Source organism: Pristiophorus japonicus, chromosome 20 (assembly GCF_044704955.1).
Source record: "Pristiophorus japonicus isolate sPriJap1 chromosome 20, sPriJap1.hap1, whole genome shotgun sequence".
Taxonomy (NCBI): domain Eukaryota; kingdom Metazoa; phylum Chordata; class Chondrichthyes; family Pristiophoridae; genus Pristiophorus; species Pristiophorus japonicus.
The window spans coordinates 89955377-89977994 of record NC_091996.1 but is presented as its reverse complement, the minus strand read 5'-3'; the positions used below and the strand labels follow the sequence as shown (position 1 = coordinate 89977994).

At 57.7% G+C, this 22618-nt stretch overlaps 2 protein-coding genes across 2 annotated transcripts in view; both read right to left on the bottom strand.

Moving 5' to 3' along the window:
- LOC139232668 (chloride channel protein ClC-Kb-like) overlaps nt 1–5261 on the bottom strand; it is a 92878-nt gene extending 87617 nt beyond the window's left edge. Inside the window, exon 1 of the mRNA XM_070863133.1 lies at nt 5036–5261. Within this exon, the coding sequence (XP_070719234.1) occupies nt 5036–5261 (226 nt within the window). The remainder of the gene's footprint in view (nt 1–5035) is intronic.
- Nucleotides 5262–19627: 14366 nt separating this feature from the next.
- pop7 (POP7 homolog, ribonuclease P/MRP subunit) lies at nt 19628–22082 on the bottom strand. Its single transcript, XM_070863138.1, has 2 exons — nt 22023–22082; nt 19628–20163 (listed from the first exon to the last, which is right to left on the bottom strand). The coding sequence occupies exon 2, from the start codon at nt 20156–20158 to the stop codon at nt 19712–19714; it is 447 nt and encodes a 148-aa protein (XP_070719239.1). The 5' UTR covers nt 20159–20163; nt 22023–22082; the 3' UTR covers nt 19628–19711.
- Nucleotides 22083–22618: the final 536 nt, after the last annotated feature.

The following is a 22618-nucleotide window of genomic DNA, read 5'->3' as shown; positions in this document are numbered from 1 at the left end:
GAGCGGGGCAGTGGGATTAGTTTGGGATTGATACAGGGCTATGGGGAGAGAGCGGGGCAGTGGGATTAGTTTGGGATTGATACAGGGCTATGGGAATAGTTTGGGGATTGACACTGAGCTATAGGGAGAGAGTGGGATTAGTTTGGGGTTGATACAGGGCTATGGGAATAGAGCGGGGCAGTGGGATCAGCTTGTGATTGATACAGGACTATGGGGAGAGCGCGGGGCAGTGGGATTAGTTTGGGATTGAAACAATGCTATCGGGAGAGAGCAGGGCAGCAGGATTAGTTTGGGGATTGATACAGTGCTATGGAGAGAGTGGGGGGCAGTGGGATTAGTTTGGAGATTGATCAGGGCTATGGGGAGAGAGCGGGGCAGTGGGATTAGTTTGGGATTGATACAGGGCTATGGGGAGAGAGCGGGGCAGTGGGATTAGTTTGGGGATTGATACAGTGCTATGGAGAGAGTGGGGGGCAGTGGGATCAGTTTGGAGATTGATACAGGGCTATGGGTTGAAAGCGAGGCTGTAGGATTAATTTGGGATTGATACAGGGTTATAGGGAGCGAGCAGGGCAGTAGGATTAGTTTGGGATTGATACAGGACTATCGGGAGAGACTGGGGCAGTGGGATTAGTTTGGGATTGATACAGGGCTATGGGGAGAGAGCGGGGCAGTGGGATTAGTTTGGGATTGATACAGGACTATGGGGAGAGAGCGGGGCAGTGGGATTAGTTTGGGATTGATACAGGGCTATGGGGAGAGAGCGGGGCAGTGGGATCAGCTTGTGATTGATACAGGGCTATGGGGAGAGAGTGGGGCAGTGGGATTAGTTGGGGATTGATACAGGGCTATGGGGAGAGAGCGGGGCAGTGGGATTAGTTTGGGATTGATACAGGGCTATGGGGAGAGAGCGGGGCAGTGGGATTAGTTTGGGATTGATACAGGGCTATGGGAATAGTTTGGGGATTGACACTGAGCTATAGGGAGAGAGTGGGATTAGTTTGGGGTTGATACAGGGCTATAGGAATAGAGCGGGGCAGTGGGATCAGCTTGTGATTGATACAGGACTATGGGGAGAGAGCGGTGCAGTGGGATTAGTTTGGGATTGAAACAATGCTATCGGGAGAGAGCAGGGCAGCAGGATTAGTTTGGGGATTGATACAGTGCTATGGAGAGAGTGGGGGGCAGTGGGATTAGTTTGGAGATTGATCAGGGCTATGGGATGAAAGCGAGGCTGAAGGATTAATTTGGGATTAATACAGGGTTATAGGGAGCGAGCAGGGCAGTAGGATTAGTTTGGGATTGATACAGGACTATCGGGAGAGAGCGGGGCAGTGGGATTAGTTTGGGATTGATACATGGCTATGGGGAATGAGCTGGGCAGTGGGATTAGTTTGTGATTGATACAGGGCTATGGAGAGAGATTGGGGCAGTGGGATTAGTTTGGGGATTGATACAGGGCTATGGGGAGAGAGCGGGGCAGTGGGATTAGTTTGGGATTGATACAGGGCTATGGGGAGAGAGCGGGGCAGTGGGATTAGTTTCGGTTTGATACAGGGCTATGGGGAGAGAGCGGGGCAGTGGGATCAGTTTGTGATTGATACAGGACTATGGGGAGAGAGCGGGGCAGTGGGATTAGTTTGGGATTGATACAGGGCTATGGGGAGAGAGCGGGGCAGTGGGATTAGTTTGGGGATTGATACAGTGCTATGGAGAGAGTGGGGGGCAGTGGGATTAGTTTGGAGATTGATACAGGGCTATGGGTTGAAAGCGAGGCTGTAGGATTAATTTGGGATTAATACAGGGTTATAGGGAGCGAGCAGGGCAGTAGGATTAGTTTGGGATTGATACAGGACTATCGGGAGAGACTGGGGCAGTGGGATTAGTTTGGGATTGATACAGGGCTATGGGGAGAGAGCGGGGCAGTGGGATTAGTTTGGGATTGATACAGGACTATGGGGAGAGAGCGGGGCAGTGGGATTAGTTTGGGATTGATACAGGGCTATGCGGAGAGAGCGGGGCAGTGGGATCAGTTTGTGATTGATACAGGACTATGGGGAGAGAGCGGGGCAGTGGGATTAGTTTGTGATTGATACAGGGCTATGGGGAGAGAGCGGGGCAGTGGGATCAGCTTGTGATTGATACAGGGCTATGGGGAGAGAGTGGGGCAGTGGGATTAGTTTGGGATTGATACAGGGCTATGGGATGAAAGCGAGGCTGAAGGATTAATTTGGGATTAATACAGGGTTATAGGGAGCGAGCAGGGCAGTAGGATTAGTTTGGGATTGATACAGGACTATCGGGAGAGAGCGGGGCAGTGGGATTAGTTTGGGATTGATACATGGCTATGGGGAATGAGCTGGGCAGTGGGATTAGTTTGTGATTGATACAGGGCTATGGAGAGAGATTGGGGCAGTGGGATTAGTTTGGGGATTGATACAGGGCTATGGGGAGAGAGCGGGGCAGTGGGATTAGTTTGGGATTGATACAGGGCTATGGGGAGAGAGCGGGGCAGTGGGATTAGTTTCGGTTTGATACAGGGCTATGGGGAGAGAGCGGGGCAGTGGGATCAGTTTGTGATTGATACAGGACTATGGGGAGAGAGCGGGGCAGTGGGATTAGTTTGGGATTGATACAGGGCTATGGGGAGAGAGTGGGGCAGTGGGATTAGTTTGGGGATTGATACAGTGCTATGGAGAGAGTGGGGGGCAGTGGGATTAGTTTGGAGATTGATACAGGGCTATGGGTTGAAAGCGTGGCTGTAGGATTAATTTGGGATTAATACAGGGTTATAGGGAGCGAGCAGGGCAGTAGGATTAGTTTGGGATTGATACAGGACTATCGGGAGAGACTGGGGCAGTGGGATTAGTTTGGGATTAATACAGGGCTATGGGGAGAGAGCGGGGCAGTGGGATTAGTTTGGGATTGATACAGGACTATGGGGAGAGAGCGGGGCAGTGGGATTAGTTTGGGATTGATACAGGGCTATGCGGAGAGAGCGGGGCAGTGGGATCAGTTTGTGATTGATACAGGACTATGGGGAGAGAGCGGGGCAGTGGGATTAGTTTGTGATTGATACAGGGCTGTGGGGAGAGAGCGGGGCAGTGGGATTAGTTTGTGATTGATACAGGACTATGGGGAGAGAGCGGGGCAGTGGGATTAGTTTGGGATTGATACAGGGCTATGGGGAGAGAGCGGGGCAGTGGGATTAGTTTGGGATTGATACAGGGCTATGGGGAGAGAGCGGGGCAGTGGGATTAGTTTGGGATTGATACAGGGCTATGGGAATAGTTTGGGGATTGACACTGAGCTATAGGGAGAGAGTGGGATTAGTTTGGGGTTGATACAGGGCTATGGGAATAGAGCGGGGCAGTGGGATCAGCTTGTGATTGATGCAGGACTATGGGGAGAGAGCGGGGCAGTGGGATTAGTTTGGGATTGAAACAATGCTATCGGGAGAGAGCAGGGCAGCAGGATTAGTTTGGGGATTGATACAGTGCTATGGAGAGAGTGGGGGGCAGTGGGATTAGTTTGGAGATTGATCAGGGCTATGGGGAGAGAGCGGGGCAGTGGGATTAGTTTGGGATTGATACAGGGCTATGGGGAGAGAGCGGGGCAGTGGGATTAGTTTGGGGATTGATACAGTGCTATGGAGAGAGTGGGGGGCAGTGGGATCAGTTTGGAGATTGATACAGGGCTATGGGTTGAAAGCGAGGCTGTAGGATTAATTTGGGATTGATACAGGGTTATAGGGAGCGAGCAGGGCAGTAGGATTAGTTTGGGATTGATACAGGACTATCGGGAGAGACTGGGGCAGTGGGATTAGTTTGGGATTGATACAGGGCTATGGGGAGAGAGCGGGGCAGTGGGATTAGTTTGGGATTGATACAGGACTATGGGGAGAGAGCGGGGCAGTGGGATTAGTTTGGGATTGATACAGGGCTATGGGGAGAGAGCGGGGCAGTGGGATCAGTTTGTGATTGATACAGGACTATGGGGAGAGAGCGGGGCAGTGGGATTAGTTTGTGATTGATACAGGGCTATGGGGAGAGAGCGGGGCAGTGGGATTAGTTTGTGATTGATACAGGACTATGGGGGGAGAGAGCGGGGCAGTGGGATTAGTTTGGGATTGATACAGGGCTATGGGGAGAGAGCGGGGCAGTGGGATTAGTTTGGGATTGATACAGGGCTATGGGGAAAGAGCGGGGCAGTGGGATTAGTTTGGGATTGATACAGGGCTATGGGATTAGTTTGGGGATTGACACTGAGCTATAGGGAGAGAGTGGGATTAGTTTGGGGTTGATACAGAGCTATGGGAATAGAGCGGGGCAGTGGGATCAGCTTGTGATTGATACAGGACTATGGGGAGAGAGCGGGGCAGTGAGATTAGTTTGGGATTGAAACAATGCTATCGGGAGAGAGCAGGGCAGCAGGATTAGTTTGGGGATTGATACAGTGCTATGGAGAGAGTGGGGGGCAGTGGGATTAGTTTGGAGATTGATCAGGGCTATGGGATGAAAGCGAGGCTGAAGGATTAATTTGGGATTGATACAGGACTATCGGGAGAGAGCGGGGCAGTGGAATTAGTTTGGGATTGATACATGGCTATGGGGAATGAGTGGGGCAGTGGGATTAGTTTGTGATTGATACAGGGCTATGGAGAGAGATTGGGGCAGTGGGATTAGTTTGAGACTGATACAGGGCTATGGAGAGTGAGTGGGGCAGTGGGCTTAGTTTGGGATTGATACAGGGCTATGGGGAGAGAGCCGGGAAGTGGGATTAATTTGGGGATTGATACAGGGCTGTGGGGAGAGAGCGGGGCAAGGGGACTAGTTTGAGGATTGAAACAGGGCTATTGGGAGAGAGCGAGGCAGTGAGATTAGTTTGGGGATTGATACAAGGCTATGGGGAGAGAGTGGGGCAGTGGGATTAGTTCTGGTCTGCTCCAGCAAAGGGTCAGACCGGACACGACGGGCCGAACGGCCTCCGTCCGCGCTGAGCCCTTTGGACGCACTCCCCACGACGCCTCACTTACGTTTCAAGACCTTGAGCATTCTCTGTGCCGCCTTGCCCCCGGTGCTGCGTCGCTCCTCGCCCGCGAAGTAGCGCTTGTAGGGGTCGCGCTCCTCCTCGGCCCCTTCCTGCTCCTGCCTCCCGCCCCCGCTCCCCGTCTCGCCGCCCGGGGTGGCCCCGCCACTGGCCTGGGCCTCCTCCCTCGTCTCCTCCTTGTCCAGGTCGTTCTTCTCCGAGTACGGCGGCATTTCCGATCCTGCGGGCTGGAGCTGTGTCCCTCTGTGCGACAATCCCGGGGATCCGACTCCCAGTCTCGCTGCCTCTGCAGCCTTGAGGTTTTGCTGCCGGTTATTGGTTAATCCCTCGTTATATAACCTGGCCCCGATAGTCGGACTCTAGATCAATCCAGTCTGGCCCGTCCATTCCGACCTTACCTCCTCGAGTGCTCCTTGTTGTCGCAAGGTGTGTGTGTGTGTGTGTGTTTTTTATCACAGCAATGTCATTCCGAGCTCACAGCCCTCCCCCTGCCTGATTGCAAAGTGCTTCAACAACAAACTTTCAGCAAGTCAGGAGTCACTGCTGGAGGAGCGCTGATAGAATGCTCAGAGGAGATGTTAAGTACGTGATTGGGTTTTATAAAGGGCCCTTCACAGGCGAAATCCCGTCAGGCAGTCGCTAAAAGGGATGGAGAAATTGCTGATCCTAATCGGAGCTGGTGTGGTGGCCAATTGATTCACCTCCCCGCCTGCCCACGGTGCTAGGCAACACGACAGGCTGGCTTGTATGGATTGTTCACCACCCCCCCCACAACCCGCAACTCCCCCCCCCCCAACCCGCAACCCCCCCCCCCAACCCGCAACCCCCCCTCCAACCCGCAACCCCCCCTCCAACCCGCAACCCCCCCCCCCAACCCGCAACCCCCCCCCCAACCCGCAACCCCCCCTCCAACCCGCAACCCCCCCTCCAACCCGCAACCCCCCCCCCCAACCCGCAACCCCCCCTCCAACCCGCAACCCCCCCTCCAACCCGCAACCCCCCCCCCCAACCCGCAACCCCCCCCCCCAACCCGCAACCCCCCCTCCAACCGGCAACCCCCCCTCCAACCCGCAACCCCCCCCCCCAACCCGCAACCCCCCCTCCAACCCGCAACCCCCCCTCCAACCCGCAACCCCCCCCCCCAACCCGCAACCCCCCCCCAACCCGCAACCCCCCCCCCAACCCGCAACCCCCCCCCCAACCCGCAACCCCCCCTCCAACCCGCAACCCCCCCTCCAACCCGCAACCCCCCCCCCCAACCCGCAACCCCCCCCACAACCCGCAACCCCCCCCCACAACCCGCAACCCCCCCCAACCCCCCCCCCAACCCGCAACCCCCCCCCAACCCCCCCCCCCCAACCCGCAACCCCCCCCCCAACCCCACCCCCCAACCCGCAACCCCCCCCCAACCCCCCCCCCCAACCCGCAACCCCCCCCCCCAACCCCACCCCCCAACCCGCAACCCCCCCTCCAACCTGCAAACCCCCCCCCAACCCCCCCCCCCAACCCGCAACCCCCCCCAACCCGCAACCCCCCCCAACCCGCAAACCCCCCCCCAACCCGCAACCCCCCCCCAACCCGCAACCCCCCCCAACCCGCAACCCCCCCCCCCAAACCCGCAACCCCCCCCAACCCGCAACCCCCCCCAACCCGCAAACCCCCCCCCCCAACCCGCAACCCCCCCCAACCCGCAACCCCCCCCCCCAACCCGCAACTCCCCCCCCCCCAACCCGCAACTCCCCCCCCCCAACCCGCAACCCCCCCCAACCCGCAACCCCCCTCCCCAACCCGCAACCCCCCCCAACCCGCAACCCCCCCCCAACCCGCAACCCCCCCCCCCAACCCGCAACCCCCCCCAACCCGCAACCCCCCTCCCCAACCCGCAACCCCCCCAACCCGCAACCCCCCCCCCAACCCGCAACCCCCCCCAACCCGCAACCCCCCCCCCCAAACCCGCAACCCCCCCCAACCCGCAACCCCCCCCAACCCGCAACCCCCCCCAACCCGCAACCCCCCTCCCCAACCCGCAACCCCCCCCAACCCGCAACCCCCCCCAACCCGCAACCCCCCTCCCCAACCCGCAACCCCCCCCAACCCGCAACCCCCCTCCCCAACCCGCAACCCCCCCCAACCCGCAACCCCCCCCAACCCGCAACCCCCCCCCCAACCCGCAACCCCCCCCAACCCGCAACTCCCCCCCCCAACCCGCAACTCCCCCCCCCAACCCGCAACTCCCCCCCCCAACCCGCAACCCCCCCCCCCAACCCGCAACCCCCCCCCAACCCGCAACTCCCCCCCAACCCGCAACCCCCCCCCCAACCCGCAACTCCCCCCCCCCAACCCGCAACTCCCCCCCCCAACCCGCAACCCCCCCCCCAACCCGCAACCCCCCCCCAACCCGCAACTCCCCCCCAACCCGCAACCCCCCCCCCAACCCGCAACTCCCCCCCCCCCAACCCGCAACTCCCCCCCCCCAACCCGCAACCCCCCCCCCCAACCCGCAACTCCCCCCCCCCAACCCGCAACTCCCCCCCCCAACCCGCAACCCCCCCCCAACCCGCAACTCCCCCCCAACCCGCAAACCCCCCCCCCCAACCCGCAAACCCCCCCCCCAACCCCCCCCCCAACCCGCAACCCCCCCCCAACCCGCAACCCCCCCCCCCAACCCGCAAACCCCCCCCCCCCCCCCAACCCGCAACCCCCCCCCCCAACCCGCAAACCCCCCCCCCAAAGTCTGGTCACCTCACACTGGAAAGAACTTGCCATCATTTGGTCTCTTTATCTGAGGAAGGACACACTTGCCTTTGGAGGCGGTGCAGCGAATCATAGAAATTTACAGCACGGAAGGAGGCCATTCGGCCCATCGTGTCCACGCCGGCCGACAAAGAGCCACCCGGCCTAATCCCACTTCCCAGCTCTCGGTCCGTAGCCCTGCAGGTTACGGCACTTCAGGTGCACATCCAAGTACTTTTTAAATGTGGTGAGGGTTTCTGCCTCTACCACCCTTTCAGGCAGTGAGTTCCAGACCCCCACCACCCTCTGGGTGAAAAGAGTTCTCCTCAAATCCCCTTAAAACTCCCCCCAATTACTTTAAATCTATGTCCTCTGGTTTTTGACCCCTCTGCTAAGGGAAATAGGTCCGTCCTATCCACTCTATCCAGGCCCCTTCATAATGTGAACACACACACATACGCACACACACACACAGTGACGCACACAGACACACACACACAGTGATGCACACTCACACACACACACACACAATGACGCACACACACACAGTGATGCACACACACACACACGCACACACACACACTGACACACACACGGTGACGCACACACACGCACACTCTCACACACACACAGTCACGCACACACACACACACTCACACGAACACACACACACACACACACTGACACACACACACACTGACACACACACACACGCGCACTCACACACGCACACAGTGACGCACACACACGCACACTCTCACACACACACGCAGTCACGCACACACACGCGCACTCACACACGCACACACAGTCACGCACACAGTCACGTGCACACACACGCGCACTCACACGCACACACACATTCAGACACACTCACATACATACTTTTCAACAAGAGCCCCTTGGATAGTGATCTGGAGCAGGAGTCTGGCTGACTTGCTTTCCCCTCTCTCTCTCTGACTCACTCAGGCCAGTGTGGCCCAGTACCCCTCAGCCCCTCTGCCCTTTGACCCACAGGGCCGTGGGCAGGGAGGGGAAGGAAAGCCGTGGCAAATGTCTCTGTCCTTAATCCGTCAACTGCAACCCAGGAGCCAGTGAATTTCGCGTAGTGTTGCCAGCACAGAGCTTATTAATTATGAATTTATTCCACCTGAGAACATTGCAAAAAGGATTAAGAATCTTTGGCACTGGGCTGAATAAATTCCAGTCATTTAACCTTTGAATTCCCGACTGTACGATACAAAGAGAGTGCGCTGAGGCTGCGTAATAACTTCAAGGGTTGAAATACTGGGTTCCCCCGCCCCTCTCTCCCCCCCGCGCCTCCCCGGCCCCCCAGCGCATTGGGGGTTAACCCTTTCCTGGGGCTACTTGCTACCTCGTCCACATAGCCGTGGCTCAGGTCCGAGCCGTCAGCGGTGCAGTGTCGGTGAGCTGGGCTATTCAACCACAGGAGGGGGCACCCTATCATATCCCAGCCCCTGTCCGGTTCTCGTCCGTAGTCTGCCCCCTCCCTCGCAACGCAGGGGTAGTGAAGACCCTATCTGTGACCACCCCCCACCCAGCCCCACCGGCAGCTGACTCAACACAGAGCAAGGGATCTACCACAGAGGGGAGGGGGGGTATTTTCTGATGCTCACGACACAACCGCAGACTGGATAAGCTCAATCTATGTAATGTATGCACCTGTGAGTATGCTCACAGGTCTGTGGGGCTGTTGTTGGAGTCCGTGTTCCACGTCTATGTTCAGTGTGTCAGGTTGCAGCCCCTCTTCCATTATTTGAAGGGGTTGCTCCACAAATTCTGGTTGCACTTCAGTCCCACACTCCTGATCTTTGGGCACCCTGTGCGGAGGGGAGTGGGCAGGTCGGAAGGCCTCCTCGTAGGACTGCTCCTGGGCACGGCCAAGGGGGCCATCAGCCGGTCCAGGCAACGGGCGGTTGAGGGGGTCGTTCAGCCTGACTGCCTGCCTCTCTTCCGCGGTTACATCCGAGCCAGGGTGTCCCTGGAGATGGAGCACGCGGTGTCCACCGGTAAGCTCGCGGCCTTCCGCGAGAGGTGGGCGCCGGAGGGACTGGAGTGCATCATCCACGGCAAACAAACTCAAACTGAACTAAGTTTACCTTAAAGTTTTATTCGGAAATTTATGGGTTCTAGTGTCTCTTACTACAAGGGGGCACTTGATTGAACGTTGTGTTCAAAATAGTTGTAGAGCTGTTGAGTGGGAGTGGCTTAGCCAGTCACGTGATGTTCACAAGACTCAATAAAACCCCAGCCAGTTGGGTTCGGGGGATCCACGATGGGGCTGGTGGTTGTGAGCCTAGTGCATGAACCGGTAATGTGCAGTGTGATTGTTAAACCTTTTGCTAATAAACAACTAATTCTTAATGGCAACGTGTTGCTATGAATTCTTAAGCAAAGAACCCATGAAGCAAATACATTAAAACCTTCAAAGTAGTCGACCAGTGACTCAGTGGGTAGCACCCTCACCTCTGGGTCACAAAGTTAGACCATAAGAAATAGGAGCAGGAGTCGGCCATTTGGCCCCTCGAGTCTGCTCCGCCATTCAATGAGATCACGGCTGATCTGAAAAGCAGAGTGGAGAATGTGGGCAATGATCCTGCTCCCTCTCACAAGGTTGTGGGTTCATGTCTGACTCCAGGGACTTGAGCACAAAAATCCAGGCTGACACTCCCAATGCAGTGCTGAGGGAGCGCTGCACTGTCGGAGGGGCAGTGCTGAGGGAGCGCCGCACTGTCGGAGGGACAGTGCTGAGGGAGCGCCGCACTGTCGGAGGAGCAGTACTGAGGGAGCGCACACTGTCGGAGGGGCAATACTGAGGGAGCGCCGCACTGTCAGAGGGGCAGTGCTGAGGGAGCGCTGCACTGTCGGAGGGGCAGTGCTGAGGGAGCGCACACTGTCGGAGGGGCAGTGCTGAGGGAGCGCCACACTGTCGGAGGGACAGTACTGAGGGAGCGCCGTACTGTCAGAGAGGCAGTACTGAGGGAGCACTGCACTGTCGGAGGGGCAGTGCTGAGGGAGTGCCGCACTATCGGAGGGGCAGTATTGAGGGAGTGCCGCACTATCGGAGGGGCAGTATTGAGGGAGTGCTGCACTGTCGGAGGTGCCGTCTTTCACATGAGACGTTAAACCGAGGCCCCGTCTGCTCTCTCAGGTAGATGTAAAAGATCCCATGGCCACTATTTCGAAGAGTTATCCCCGGTGTCCTGGGGCCAATATTTATTCCTCAACCAACATAACAAAAAAACAGATTATCTGGTCATTATCACATTGCTGTGTGTGGGAGCTTGCTGTGTGCAAATTGGCTGCCGCGTTTCCCACATTACAACAGTGACTACACTCCAAAAGTACTTCATTGGCTGTAAAGCACGTTGGGACGTCCGGTGGTTGTGAAAGGCACGATATAAATGCAAGTCTTTCTTTTCCTTTAGTAAAACGTCCCGAGGCGCTACACAGGAGCGATTATCAAACAAAATTTGACACCGAGCCACATAAGGAGATATTAGGGCAGGTGCTTGGTCAAGGAGTTAGGTTTAAGAAGCGTCTTAAAGAGGGAGAGAGAGGCGGAGAGGTTTAGGGAGGGAGTTCTAAAGCTTGGGGCCCAGGCAACAGAAGGCACGGCCACCAATGGTTGAGCGATGGAAATTGGGGAAATGGACCATGTTGTCGAGGGCCGCGCCGTGAATCTTGATGACCAGGGGGCAATGCTGTGTGGTGGGGTCAGGTTGGTGGAGATCCTTTGTCTTACGGATGTTTAGTGCAAGGCCCATGCTTTCGTACACCTCAGTGAAGATGTTTAATATGACTTAGAGTTCAGTCTCTGAATGTGCGCAGACGCAGGCGTCGTCCGCGTACTGTAGCTCGACAACAGAAATTGTGGCGGTCTTGGACCTGGCCTGGAGGCGACGAAGGTTGAACAGGTTCCCACTGGTTCCATAGTTTAGTTCCACTCCAGCGAGGAGCTTGTTGCGTGTGAGGTGGAGCATTGATCCTCGACCAGGCCAACATCCCCGGCATCGAAGCACTGACCACACTCGACCAGCTCCGCTGGGCGGGGCCACATTGTCCGCATGCCAGACACGAGACTCCCAAAGCAAGCGCTCCACTCGGAGCTCCTTCACAGCAAGCGAGCCCCAGGTGGGCAGAGGAAACGTTACAAGGACCACCCTCAAAGCCTCCCTGACAAAGTGCAACATCCCCACCGACACCTGGGAGTCCCTGGGCCAAAGACCAGTCCGCCCTCAGTGGAGGAAGTGCATCCGGGAGGGTGCTGAGCACCTCGAGTCTCGTCGCCGAGAGCGTGCAGAAAGCAAGCGCAGGCAGTGGAAGGAGCGTGCGGCAAACCAGTCCCACCCACCCCTTCCCTCAACCACTGTCTGTCCCACCTGTGACAGGGACTGTGACTCTCGTATTGGACTGTTCAGCCACCTGAGAATTCACTTTTAGAGTGGAAGCAAGTCTTCCTCGATTCCGAGGGACTGCCTCTGATGATGATGGAAATCGGAGACGTGCAAGAGATGAGATGAAACGAAAAGACAATCATGAAATGGCGCTGAGAATTGGGATCAGAGAACCTCCAAATATTAACAGAGATATATCAGCACAGAGGGAGGCCATTCGGCCCATCATGCCTGTGTCAGCTCTCCGGTTATTCCCACCGCCCCCTGCTCTTTCCCGCACAGCCCTGCAATATTTTGCCTCTTCAAGTATTCTGCAACTTCCTTTTCGATGGTTACTCTTCGGAGAGTAGCAGCAGATATGGAAGCTGATAATGCTCACGGCTGGATTCGGAGCACAGAACTTTCATCTCTTCCCTCTGCAGGAAGGAGGACGGACGCAGGCCAGGCCGGACTGGGCCAGGCCGGATTTGGTTCATTCTGGAGCAGGAGCCCGATACGAGATATGCGCGGAATGGCAAAGGCTCTTAAACGTCAGCGCTCACCTGTGCATGCATGCCTTTTGAGATCTGACTGTTAGCAAATTGTGAAATTGAATCCAACGAGGCAAATGGGCCTCGGCTGATCTGTAACGCAACCCCCCTGTACCAGCCTTTGCTCCACATTCCTTAGATACCCCTTACCCAAAAAAAATCCATCAAGAGTCGAGGAAAATCGCCCATCTCCGCCCTTGCCTCAGCTCATCCACTGCTGAAGCCCTCATCCGTGTCTTTGTTACCTCCAGACTCGACTATTCCAATGCACCCCTGGCTGGCCTCCCACATTCTATCCTACGTAAACTAGAGGTGATCCAAAATTCGGCTGCCCCGTGTCCTAACTCGCACCGAGTCCCGCTCACCCATCACCCCCTGTGCTCACTGCCCCGTGTCCTAACTCGCACCGAGTCCCGTTCACCCATCACCCCCTGTGCTCACTGCCCCGTGTCCTAACTCGCACCGAGTCCCGCTCACCCATCACCCCCTGTGCTCGCTGACCCGTGTCCTAACTCGCACCGAGTCCCGCTCACCCATCACCCCCTGTGCTCACTGACCCGTGTCCTAACTCGCACCGAGTCCCGCTCACCCATCACCCCCTGTGCTCACTGACCCGTGTCCTAACTCGCACCGAGTCCCGCTCACCCATCACCCCCTGTGCTCGCTGACCGACATTGGCTCCCGGTTAAGCAATGCCTCAATTTCAAAATTCTCATCCTTGTTTTCAAATCCTCCATGGCCCTCGCCCCTCCCTATCTCTGTAATCTCCTTCAGCCCCACAACCCCCACCCCCCTCCCCCCGAGATATCTGCGCTTCTCTAATTCTGCCCTCTTGAGCATTCCTGATTATAATTGTTCAATCATCGGTGGCCGTGCCTTCTGTTGCCTGGGCCCCAAGCTCTGGAACTCCCTCCCTAAACCTCTCCGCCTCTCTTTCCTCCTTCAAGACGCTCCTTAAAACCGACCTCTTTGACCAAGCTCTTGGTCACCTGCGCTAATTTCTACTTATGTGTCTGTGTCAAATTGTTCGATCTCATAACACTCCTGTGAAGCGCCTTGGGGCGTTTCACTACGTTAAAGGTGCTATATAAATACAAGTTGTTGTTCTGAAGAGGGCAGAAAAGGCCGTATGACTCACAGTGAAGAATCATCCAATCGGCTGACGGGGAGACTGTGCACTTGCCAATCAGTGGGGCGACGCGAGGAATGGCCATGTCGGGCGACCAATGGCGTGGGTGCGGGGGAGGGGCGGTGCGAGGGTCACGTGACCACCCTTCCAGGAATGCGTTCAACCAGAGTTGTCAACCCTTCCATATCTCTGACGGATGAATCCTCGGCCACACTGTGATGATACCGGAGAGCGGACAGTCAAGGCGGCATTGAGCTGCGAGAGCCGGCACTAGGACCTGCTCGTCGCCTCCTGACATAATGTACGCGCCCAATCCCGCTACCTGTTCATTCACCGGTGTCGGCGCTCACTGTATACAGCATCATCATCATCATGAGAGACAGTCGCTCGGAATCGAGGAAGACTTGCTTCCAGTCTAAAAATTAGTCCTTAGGTGACTGAACAGTCCAATACGAGAGCCACAGTCCCTGTCACAGGTGGGACAGACAGTGGTTGAGGGAAGGGGAGGGTGGGACTGGTTTGCCGCACGCTCCTTCCGCTGCCTGCGCTTGCTTTCTGCACGCTCTCGGCGACGAGACTCGAGGTGCTCAACGCCCTCCCGGATGCACTTCCTCCACTTAGGGCGGACTGGTCTTTGGCCAGGGACTCCCAGGTGTCGGTGGGGATGTTGCACTTTATCAGGGAGGCTTTGAGAGTGTCCTTGAAACGTTTCCTCTGCCCATCTTTGGCTCGTTTGCCGTGAAGGAGCTCCGAGTAGAGTGCTTGTTTTGGGAGTCTCATGTCTGGCATGCGAACAATGTGGCCCGCCCAGCGGAGCTGATCGAGTGTGGCCAGTGCTTCGATGCTGGGGATGTTAGCCCCCAACTGGGGATGTATACAGTACACACTGCTTCCCCTACCATTATTAAAGTCACTGCATTTCGAACGTCCGTTTACCCGACAGCTAAAGTTAAGAATTTGGTGGAACACTGGCATTTAAAAAAAAATTAATTCACGAGATGTGGGCGTCGCTGGCAAGGTTGGCATTTATTGCCCATCCCTAATTGCCCCTTGAGAAGGTGGTGGTGAGCCGCCTTCTTGAACTGCTGCAGTCCGTGTGGTGAAGGTGCTCCCACAGTGCTATTAGGGAGGGAGTTCCAGGATTGTGACCCAGCGACGATGAAGGAACGGCCGATATATTTCCAAGTCGGGATGGTGTGAGACTGGGAGGGGAACGTGGAGGTGGTGGTGTTCCCATGCGCCTGCTGCCCTTGTCCTTCTAGGGGGTAGAGGTGGCGTGTTTGGGAGGTGCTGCCGAAGAAGCCTTGGCGAGTTGCTGCAGTGCATCTTGTAGACGGTGCACACTGCAGCCAGGGGGCGCCGGTGGTGGAGGGAGTGAATGTTGAAGGTGGTGGGTAGCGGGCCCATCAAGCGGGCTGCTTTGTCCTGGATGGTGTCGAGCTTCTCGAGTTTTGTTGAAGCTACACTCATCCAGGCAAGTGGAGACTAAATGCAAAATGTGTTTGAATCGTTCTCCCCGTTTCCTGTTGGACTGGGGACACAACCTCCCCTAATTCAGCAACCACCAACAATCTCACTCAAGAAGGAATGATGCCAAGCTGGGCAGGATGAGGTGCTACTCGAGTGCTGGGGCTGAAAAACATTTGATGGGGCAGTATAGAGGGAGCTTTACTCTGTATCTAACCCCGTGCTGTACCTGCCCTGGGAGTGTTTGATGGGACAGTGTAGAGGGAGCTTTACTCTGTATCTAACCTCGTGCTGTACCTGCCCTGGGAGTGTTTGATGGGACAGTGTAGAGGGAGCTTTACTCTGTATCTAACCCCGTGCTGTACCTGCCCTGGGAGTGTTTGATGGGACAGTGTAGAGGGAGCTTTACTCTGTATCTAACCCCGTGCTGTACCTGCCCTGGGAGTGTTTGATGGGACAGTGTAGAGGGAGCTTTACTCTGTATCTAACCCCGTGATGTACCTGCCCTGGGAGTGTTTGATGGGACAGTGTAGATGGAGCTTTACTCTGTATCTAACCCCGTGCTGTACCTGCCCTGGGAGTGTTTGATGGGGACAGTGTAGAGGGAGCTTTACTCTGTATCTAACCCCCTGTACCTGCCCTGGGAGTGTTTGATGGGGACAGTGTAGAGGGAGCTTTACTCTGTATCTAACCCCCTGTACCTGCCCTGGGAGTGTTTGATGGGACAGTGTAGAGGGAGCTTTACTCTGTATCTAACCCTGTGCTGTACCTGACCTGGGAGTGTTTGATGGGACAGTGTAGAGGGAGTTTTACTCTGTATCTAACCCCCTGTACCTGCCCTGGGAGTGTTTGATGGGACAGTGTAGAGGGAGCTTTACTCTGTATCTAACCCCGTGCTGTACCTGCCCTGGGAGTGTTTGATGGGACAGTGTAGAGGGAGCTTTACTCTGTATCTAACCCCGTGCTGTACCTGCCCTGGGAGTGTTTGATGGGACAGTGTAGAGGGAGGAAACTGCCACGAAGACAAAATACAAAGACCCCAGGCAGTCACGGACCCTCTGTTCTAACCATATATTGCATGTTAAATATTCTAAACAGGGAGCTGCAAACCAAAAAGGACTTGCATTTATATAGCGCCTTTCACGACCATCGGACGTATCAAAGCCCTTTTAAAGCCAATGAGGTATTTTTAGAGTGATGTCACTGTTGTAATGTGGGAAACGCAGCAGCCAACTTGTGCAAAGCAAGCTCCCACAAACAGCAATGTGATAATGACCCAAATAATCTGTTTTTGTTATGTTGAGGGATAAATATTGGCCCCAGGACACCGGGGAGAACTCCCCCTGCTCTTCTTCAAAATAGTGCCCGCGGGATCTTTTACATCCACCTGAGAGAGCAGATGGGGCCTCGGTTTAATGTCTCTTCCGAAAGACGGCACCTCCGACAGTGCAGCACTCCTTCAGCACTGCCCCTCCAACAGTGCAGCACTCCCTCAGTACTGCCCCACCGACAGTGCGGCGCTCCCTCAGCACTGCCCCTCCAACAGTGCGGCGCTCCCTCAGTATTGCCCCTCCGACAGTGCGGCACTCCCTCAGTATTGCCCCTCCGACAGTGCGGCACTCCCTCAGTACTGCCCCTCCAACAGTGCGGCGCTCCCTCAGTACCACCCCTCCGATAGTGCGCCGCTCCCTCAGTACAGCCCCTCCGACAGTGCGGCGCTCCCTCAGTACTGCCCCTCCGACAGTGCGGCACTCCCTCAGTAAACCCCCTCCGACAGTGCAGTGCTCTGTCAGTACTGTCCCTCCAACATTGCAGCGCTCCCTCAGTACTGTCTCTCCAACAGTGCAGCGCTCCATCAGTACTGCCCCTCCGACAGTGCGACGCTCCCTCAGCACTGCCCCTCCGACAGTGCGGCGCTCCCTCAGCACTGCCCCTCCGACAGTGCGGCGCTCCCTCAGCACTGCTCCTCCGACAGTGCGGCGCTCCCTCAGTACTGCCCGCCCCTCCGACAGTGTGACGCTCCCTCAGTACTGCCCCTCCGACAGTGCGGCACTCCCTCAGCACTGCCCCTCCGACAGTGCGGCGCTCCCTCAGCACTGCCCCTCCGACAGTGCGGCGCTCCCTCAGCACTGCCCCTCCGACAGTGCGGCGCTCCCTCAGCACTGCATTGGGAGCGTCGGCCTAGATTTTTGTGCTCAAGTCCCTGGAGTGGGACTCGAACCCACAACCTCCTGACTCAGAGGCGAGAGTGCTGCCCACTGAGCTGTGGCTGGAACTGAAAGCCAGCCCCTCACCCCAGCGCCAGGGTGGTTGTCACTGCGAATCGGTGAGGTACGATGATGAAGTACGTGACGTTGTCAGACTGGGCTGGGAAGTTCCTCGACTTCCCTCACCCGCTGGGGAAGAGTTTCTCGAATACACGAGCTGTCCCGAATTATCCACATGCACTCCCCACGGTCGAAATCTCCCTGCTGGGAGTGCGAGGCCAGTAATTACCCTGATCATATCAACGACAATTACGAAAAATAAACGCAGTACACTCATGGACTTGAAAACTTGGATTGTATTCAGTGCGATTTAATACTACAGAATGGAAAAACTTGCATTTATATAGCGCCTTTTCCGACCCTCAGGGCGCCTCAAAGCGCGCTTTACAGCCAATGAAGTACTTTTGGAGTGCAGTCACTGTTGTAATGTAGGGAATGTGGCAGCCAATCTGCGCACAGCAAGCTCCCACACACAGCAATGTGATAATGACCCAGATAATCTGTTTTAGTGATGTTGATTGAGGGATAAATATTGGCCCCAGGACACCGGGGAGAACTCCCCTGCTCTTTCTAGAAATATTGCCGTGGGATCTGTTCCGTCCACGTAAGAGAATAAAAATCCAGGCTGTGACACTCCCAGTGCAGTGCTGAGGGAGCGCCACACTGTCGGAGGTGCCGTTTTCGGATGAGATGTTAAACCGAGGCCCCGTCTGCTCTCTCAGGTGGATGTAAAAGATCCCACGGCCACTATTTCGAAGAAGAGCAGGGGAGTTCTTCCCCGGTGTCCTGGGGCCAATATTTATCCCTCAATCAACATCACTAAAACAGATTATCTGGGTCATTGTCACATTGCTGTTTGTGGGAGCTTGCTGTGCGCAGATTGCCGTTTCCCACATTACAACAGTGACTACCCTCCAAAAAGTGCTTCATCGGCTGTAAAGTGCTTTGAGACGTCCGGTGGTTGTGAAAGGCGCTATATAAACGCAAGCCTGTCTTTTTAGTGAGGTTGCGGCCTCGTTAGCGATCTTAAGTCGCACGCGACAATGTAGACAGAAGCGCGGCACGTCAGCGGGGAATCACACGGCGTTTTACAACACACAAAAAAAAAACCATTTTACCCGAAAACACTGCGGCAAAAGCACACAACTGCTGGGCCCGTCGCGGAAACGCCCGGGATACGCGGCGAGGATCCCGAACGGACCAGGCGGGGAAGGTTGTCTGCAAGCACCTTGCGATGAGGTCGAGAGAGAGCGCGTGTCCACGCCCCTCGGTCGAGAGAGAGCGCGCGTGTCCCACATCCCTCGGTCGAGAGAGAGAGCGCGCGCCCCACATCCCTCGGTCGAGAGAGAGAGCGCGTGTCCACGCCCCTCGGTCGAGAGAGAGAGCGCGTGTCCACGCCCCTCGGTCGAGAGAGAGAGCGCGTGTCCCACATCCCTCGGTCGAGAGAGAGAGCGCGTGTCCACGCCCCTCGGTCGAGAGAGAGAGCGCGTGTCCCACATCCCTCGGTCGAGAGAGAGAGCGCGCGCCCCACATCCCTCGGTCGAGAGAGAGCGCGCGTCCCACATCCCTCGGTCGAGAGAGAGAGCGCGTGTCCACGCCCCTCGGTCGAGAGAGAGAGCGCGTGTCCCACATCCCTCGGTCGAGAGAGAGAGCGCGCGCCCCACGTCCCTCGGTCGAGAGAGAGAGCGCGTGTCCACGCCCCTCGGTCGAGAGCAAGCGCACGCCCCACGTCCCTCGGTCGAGAGCCCGCGCGCGCCCCACAACCCTCGGTCGAGAGCCCGCGCGCGCCCCACAACCCTCGGTCGAGAGCAAGTGCACGCCCCACGTCCCTCGGTCGAGAGCAAGTGCACGCCCCACGTCCCTCGGTCGAGAGCAAGTGCACGCCCCACGTCCCTCGGTCGAGAGCCCGCGCGCGCCCCACAACCCTCGGTCGAGAGCAAGTGCACGCCCCACGTCCCTCGGTCGAGAGCAAGTGCACGCCCCACGTCCCTCGGTCGAGAGAGAGAGCGCGTGTCCACGTCCCTCGGTCGAGAGAGGGCGCGCGCCCCACAACCCTCGGTCGAGAGCCCGCGCGCGCCCCACAACCCTCGGTCGAGAGAGCGCGCGCCGAGCGGACCGCTACTTGGACAGGGCGTGGAAGACCTTGATGTGGATGGCGGAGTTGTTGCGGGTACGGGTCAGGGGCTCGCCCTCGTCCAGCTCGGGCTCCAGGTCGTCCACCAGCTCGACGGTGGAGGTGTTGGCCGCAATGTGCAGCGCCCCGAAGCTGCCCGCCTGCAGCTGCAGGGCGATGTTGATGGCCCGGTTGATGGCCAGGCCCAAGCCGTGGATGCAGATCTCGCCCACGCCCCCCCCATCGCCGCTGGCCCCACTGTCCAGCATCTTCTGGCAGCGGGCGAGCTGGGCCTTGAAGTCCGTCTTCATGTTGACGTAGATGTCGTTCCGCCGGCGGGGTAGCTTGCGGGGCAGGCGCTTGCGCAGGGTGTACTCCACCTGGTCCATGTCCAGCGACCCCTCCGGCCCCGGGGTCACGGGCTGGACGGCTGCTGCCCGGTTGTCTGCCATGATCCCTGCAACCACACCAAGCACAAACAGGGGCCGGAGTCAGCCAATGATGCCAAAAAACACCGAAAGACTGGCATTTATATAGCGCCCTTCACCACCACCGGACGAACCCAGACGCTTCACAGCCAACGAGATGCAGTCGCTGTTGTAATGGGGGGAAACACGGCAGCCAACCTGCGCACAGCACGCTCCCGCAAACAGCAATAGCAGGAGTCGGCCATTCGGCCTCTCGAGCCTTCGTGAGTGGCGGGCGGAGCGGGGAAGTGGACCCGAGAGTCCACGATCGGATCAGCCATGATCGTATTGAATGGCGGAGCAGGCTCGATGGGGCCGAATGGCCGACTCCTGCTCCTATTTCTTATGAACCTGCTCCGCCATTCAATGAGATCGCGGCTGATCCGGTCCTGGACTCAGCTCCACTTCCCCGCCCGCTCCCCATAACCCTTCACTCCCTTATCGCTCAAAATGACCAGATCATCTGTTGCTGGCACTCCCAGGGCAGTACTGAGGGAGCGCCGCACTGTCGGAGGGGCGGTACTGAGGGAGCGCCGCACTGTCGGAGGGGCGGTACTGAGGGAGCGCCGCACTGTCGGAGGGGCAGTACTGAGGGAGCGCCGCACTGTCGGAGGGGCAGTACTGAGGGAGCGCCGCACTGTCGGAGGGGCAGTGCTGAGGGAGCGCCACACTGTTGGAGGGGCGGTACTGAGGGAGCGCCGCACTGTCGGAGGGGCGGTACTGAGGGAGCGCCGCACTGTCGGAGGGGCAGTGCTGAGGGATCGTTGCACTGTCGGAGGGGCAGTGCTCAGGGATCGTTGCACTGTCGGAGGTGCCTTCTTTCTGATGAGACGTTAAATCGAGACGCTATCTGCCCTCTCAGGTGGACGTAAAAGGTCCCGTGGTAAGGGCACTGTGGAGAGGGATGAGTGGCTGGGGGCAATTAACGGTATTGTGTGCAGGGGGCAGGGTGCTGATGATGATACTCAGCGAAAGAGCCAAGCACCGAAGTTTGGTAGCAGGTCCGTGTTGTCAGCCCATCTCAATCACTACAGCGGGAGCGGGGTGGGTAGGGAGGGGGTAAGGGCCTCAGCACCCCTGGGCAGGGGGGAGTGGGGGGAATAGAAATCAGTCAAAGGCCTCCCGCTCCCGACTCTCATCCTTACTGGAAAGTGTACACTGACGTCAGGGTGAGGAGCCGAGGGAGTTTGGGGGATAGGCGTGCTGCCTTCCACAGAAGAGCCGGTGCTGACCACCCAGAGTCGCGATGGCTTCCTAGGCCAAACAGCCAGCGCTCAGCAACCCCCACAGAATGGTGAAGCCTCTCATGGTAGAACAACCGGTGCTCGCCAACCCCTAACACAGAATGGCGACGCCTTCCATGGTCAAACAACTGTTGCTCGCCAGCCCCCCACATGGATTCGTGAAGCCTCTCATGGTAGAACAACCGGTGCACGCCAACCCCCCACACGGAGTGGTGACGCCTTCCCAGGCCAACCAGCCAGCGCAGCACCCCCACAAAATGGTGAAGCCTTTCATGGTAGAACAACCGGTGGTCACCACCCAGAGTCGCGACGCCTTCTGAGGCCAAACAGCCGGAACTCAGTGCCCCCCCACCCAAACAAGGAATGCTGACGCCTCCCACGGTCGAACAGCCGGTGCCCCGCCACAGAACTGTGACGCCTCCCACAGCCGAACAGCCGATGCACAGCAGCAGCCCGGCACGGGACTGTGATGCCTCGCACTGCCGAATAGCCCAGCCGTGGGCCGGGGGAGGGAGGGGGGATGCTGGGGGTGGAATGCACAGCTCTCAGCGACCTCCCGCACCCCCTGAATTCCCCCCCCGTGTCTCGCTCCCGCAGCCCCGCACCTCTCAGGCTCCCACCGCTGGCCGAGCGCTTGCACCTTCCGCTGCCACCGCGCGTGCGCCCGGACCTCAACAAGATGGCGGCGGCGGCGGGCCCCGGCCGCTAGCGATGCCGCCCCACCGCGTGTGAACCTGGTCCTCAACAAGATGGCGACACCGCCCACCGCGCGTGCGCCCGGACCTCAACAAGATGGCGGCGGCTCCGCGACGTTGCCGCCGCCGCCGAACGCCACACCAGCCAACGATTCGCGTGTGGCCCAAGAGAGCACCAGCCAGGCGCTTCCCCACCATCACCAGCAGTCCTCCCGCGCCCATACCACCCGCAGGAAGAGCTGCGCATTGCTTTCAGGCCCAACCGAGGCACAATTTTTTGACCAAATTCTCATGGCCTGCCCTCACCACATTTACAAAACACTTGGATGGGCTTCTCAAGTTCCGTAACCCTCAAGGCTACGGACCGAGAGCGGGAATGTGGGGGATTAGGCTGGAAGGCACTGTTATGGTTGCCGAATGGCCTCCTCCTGTGCCGTAAATTTCTATGATCTCTTCGTATGTTATTACTCTTCGTAGATTATAATCGCTCCACCATCGGTGGCCGT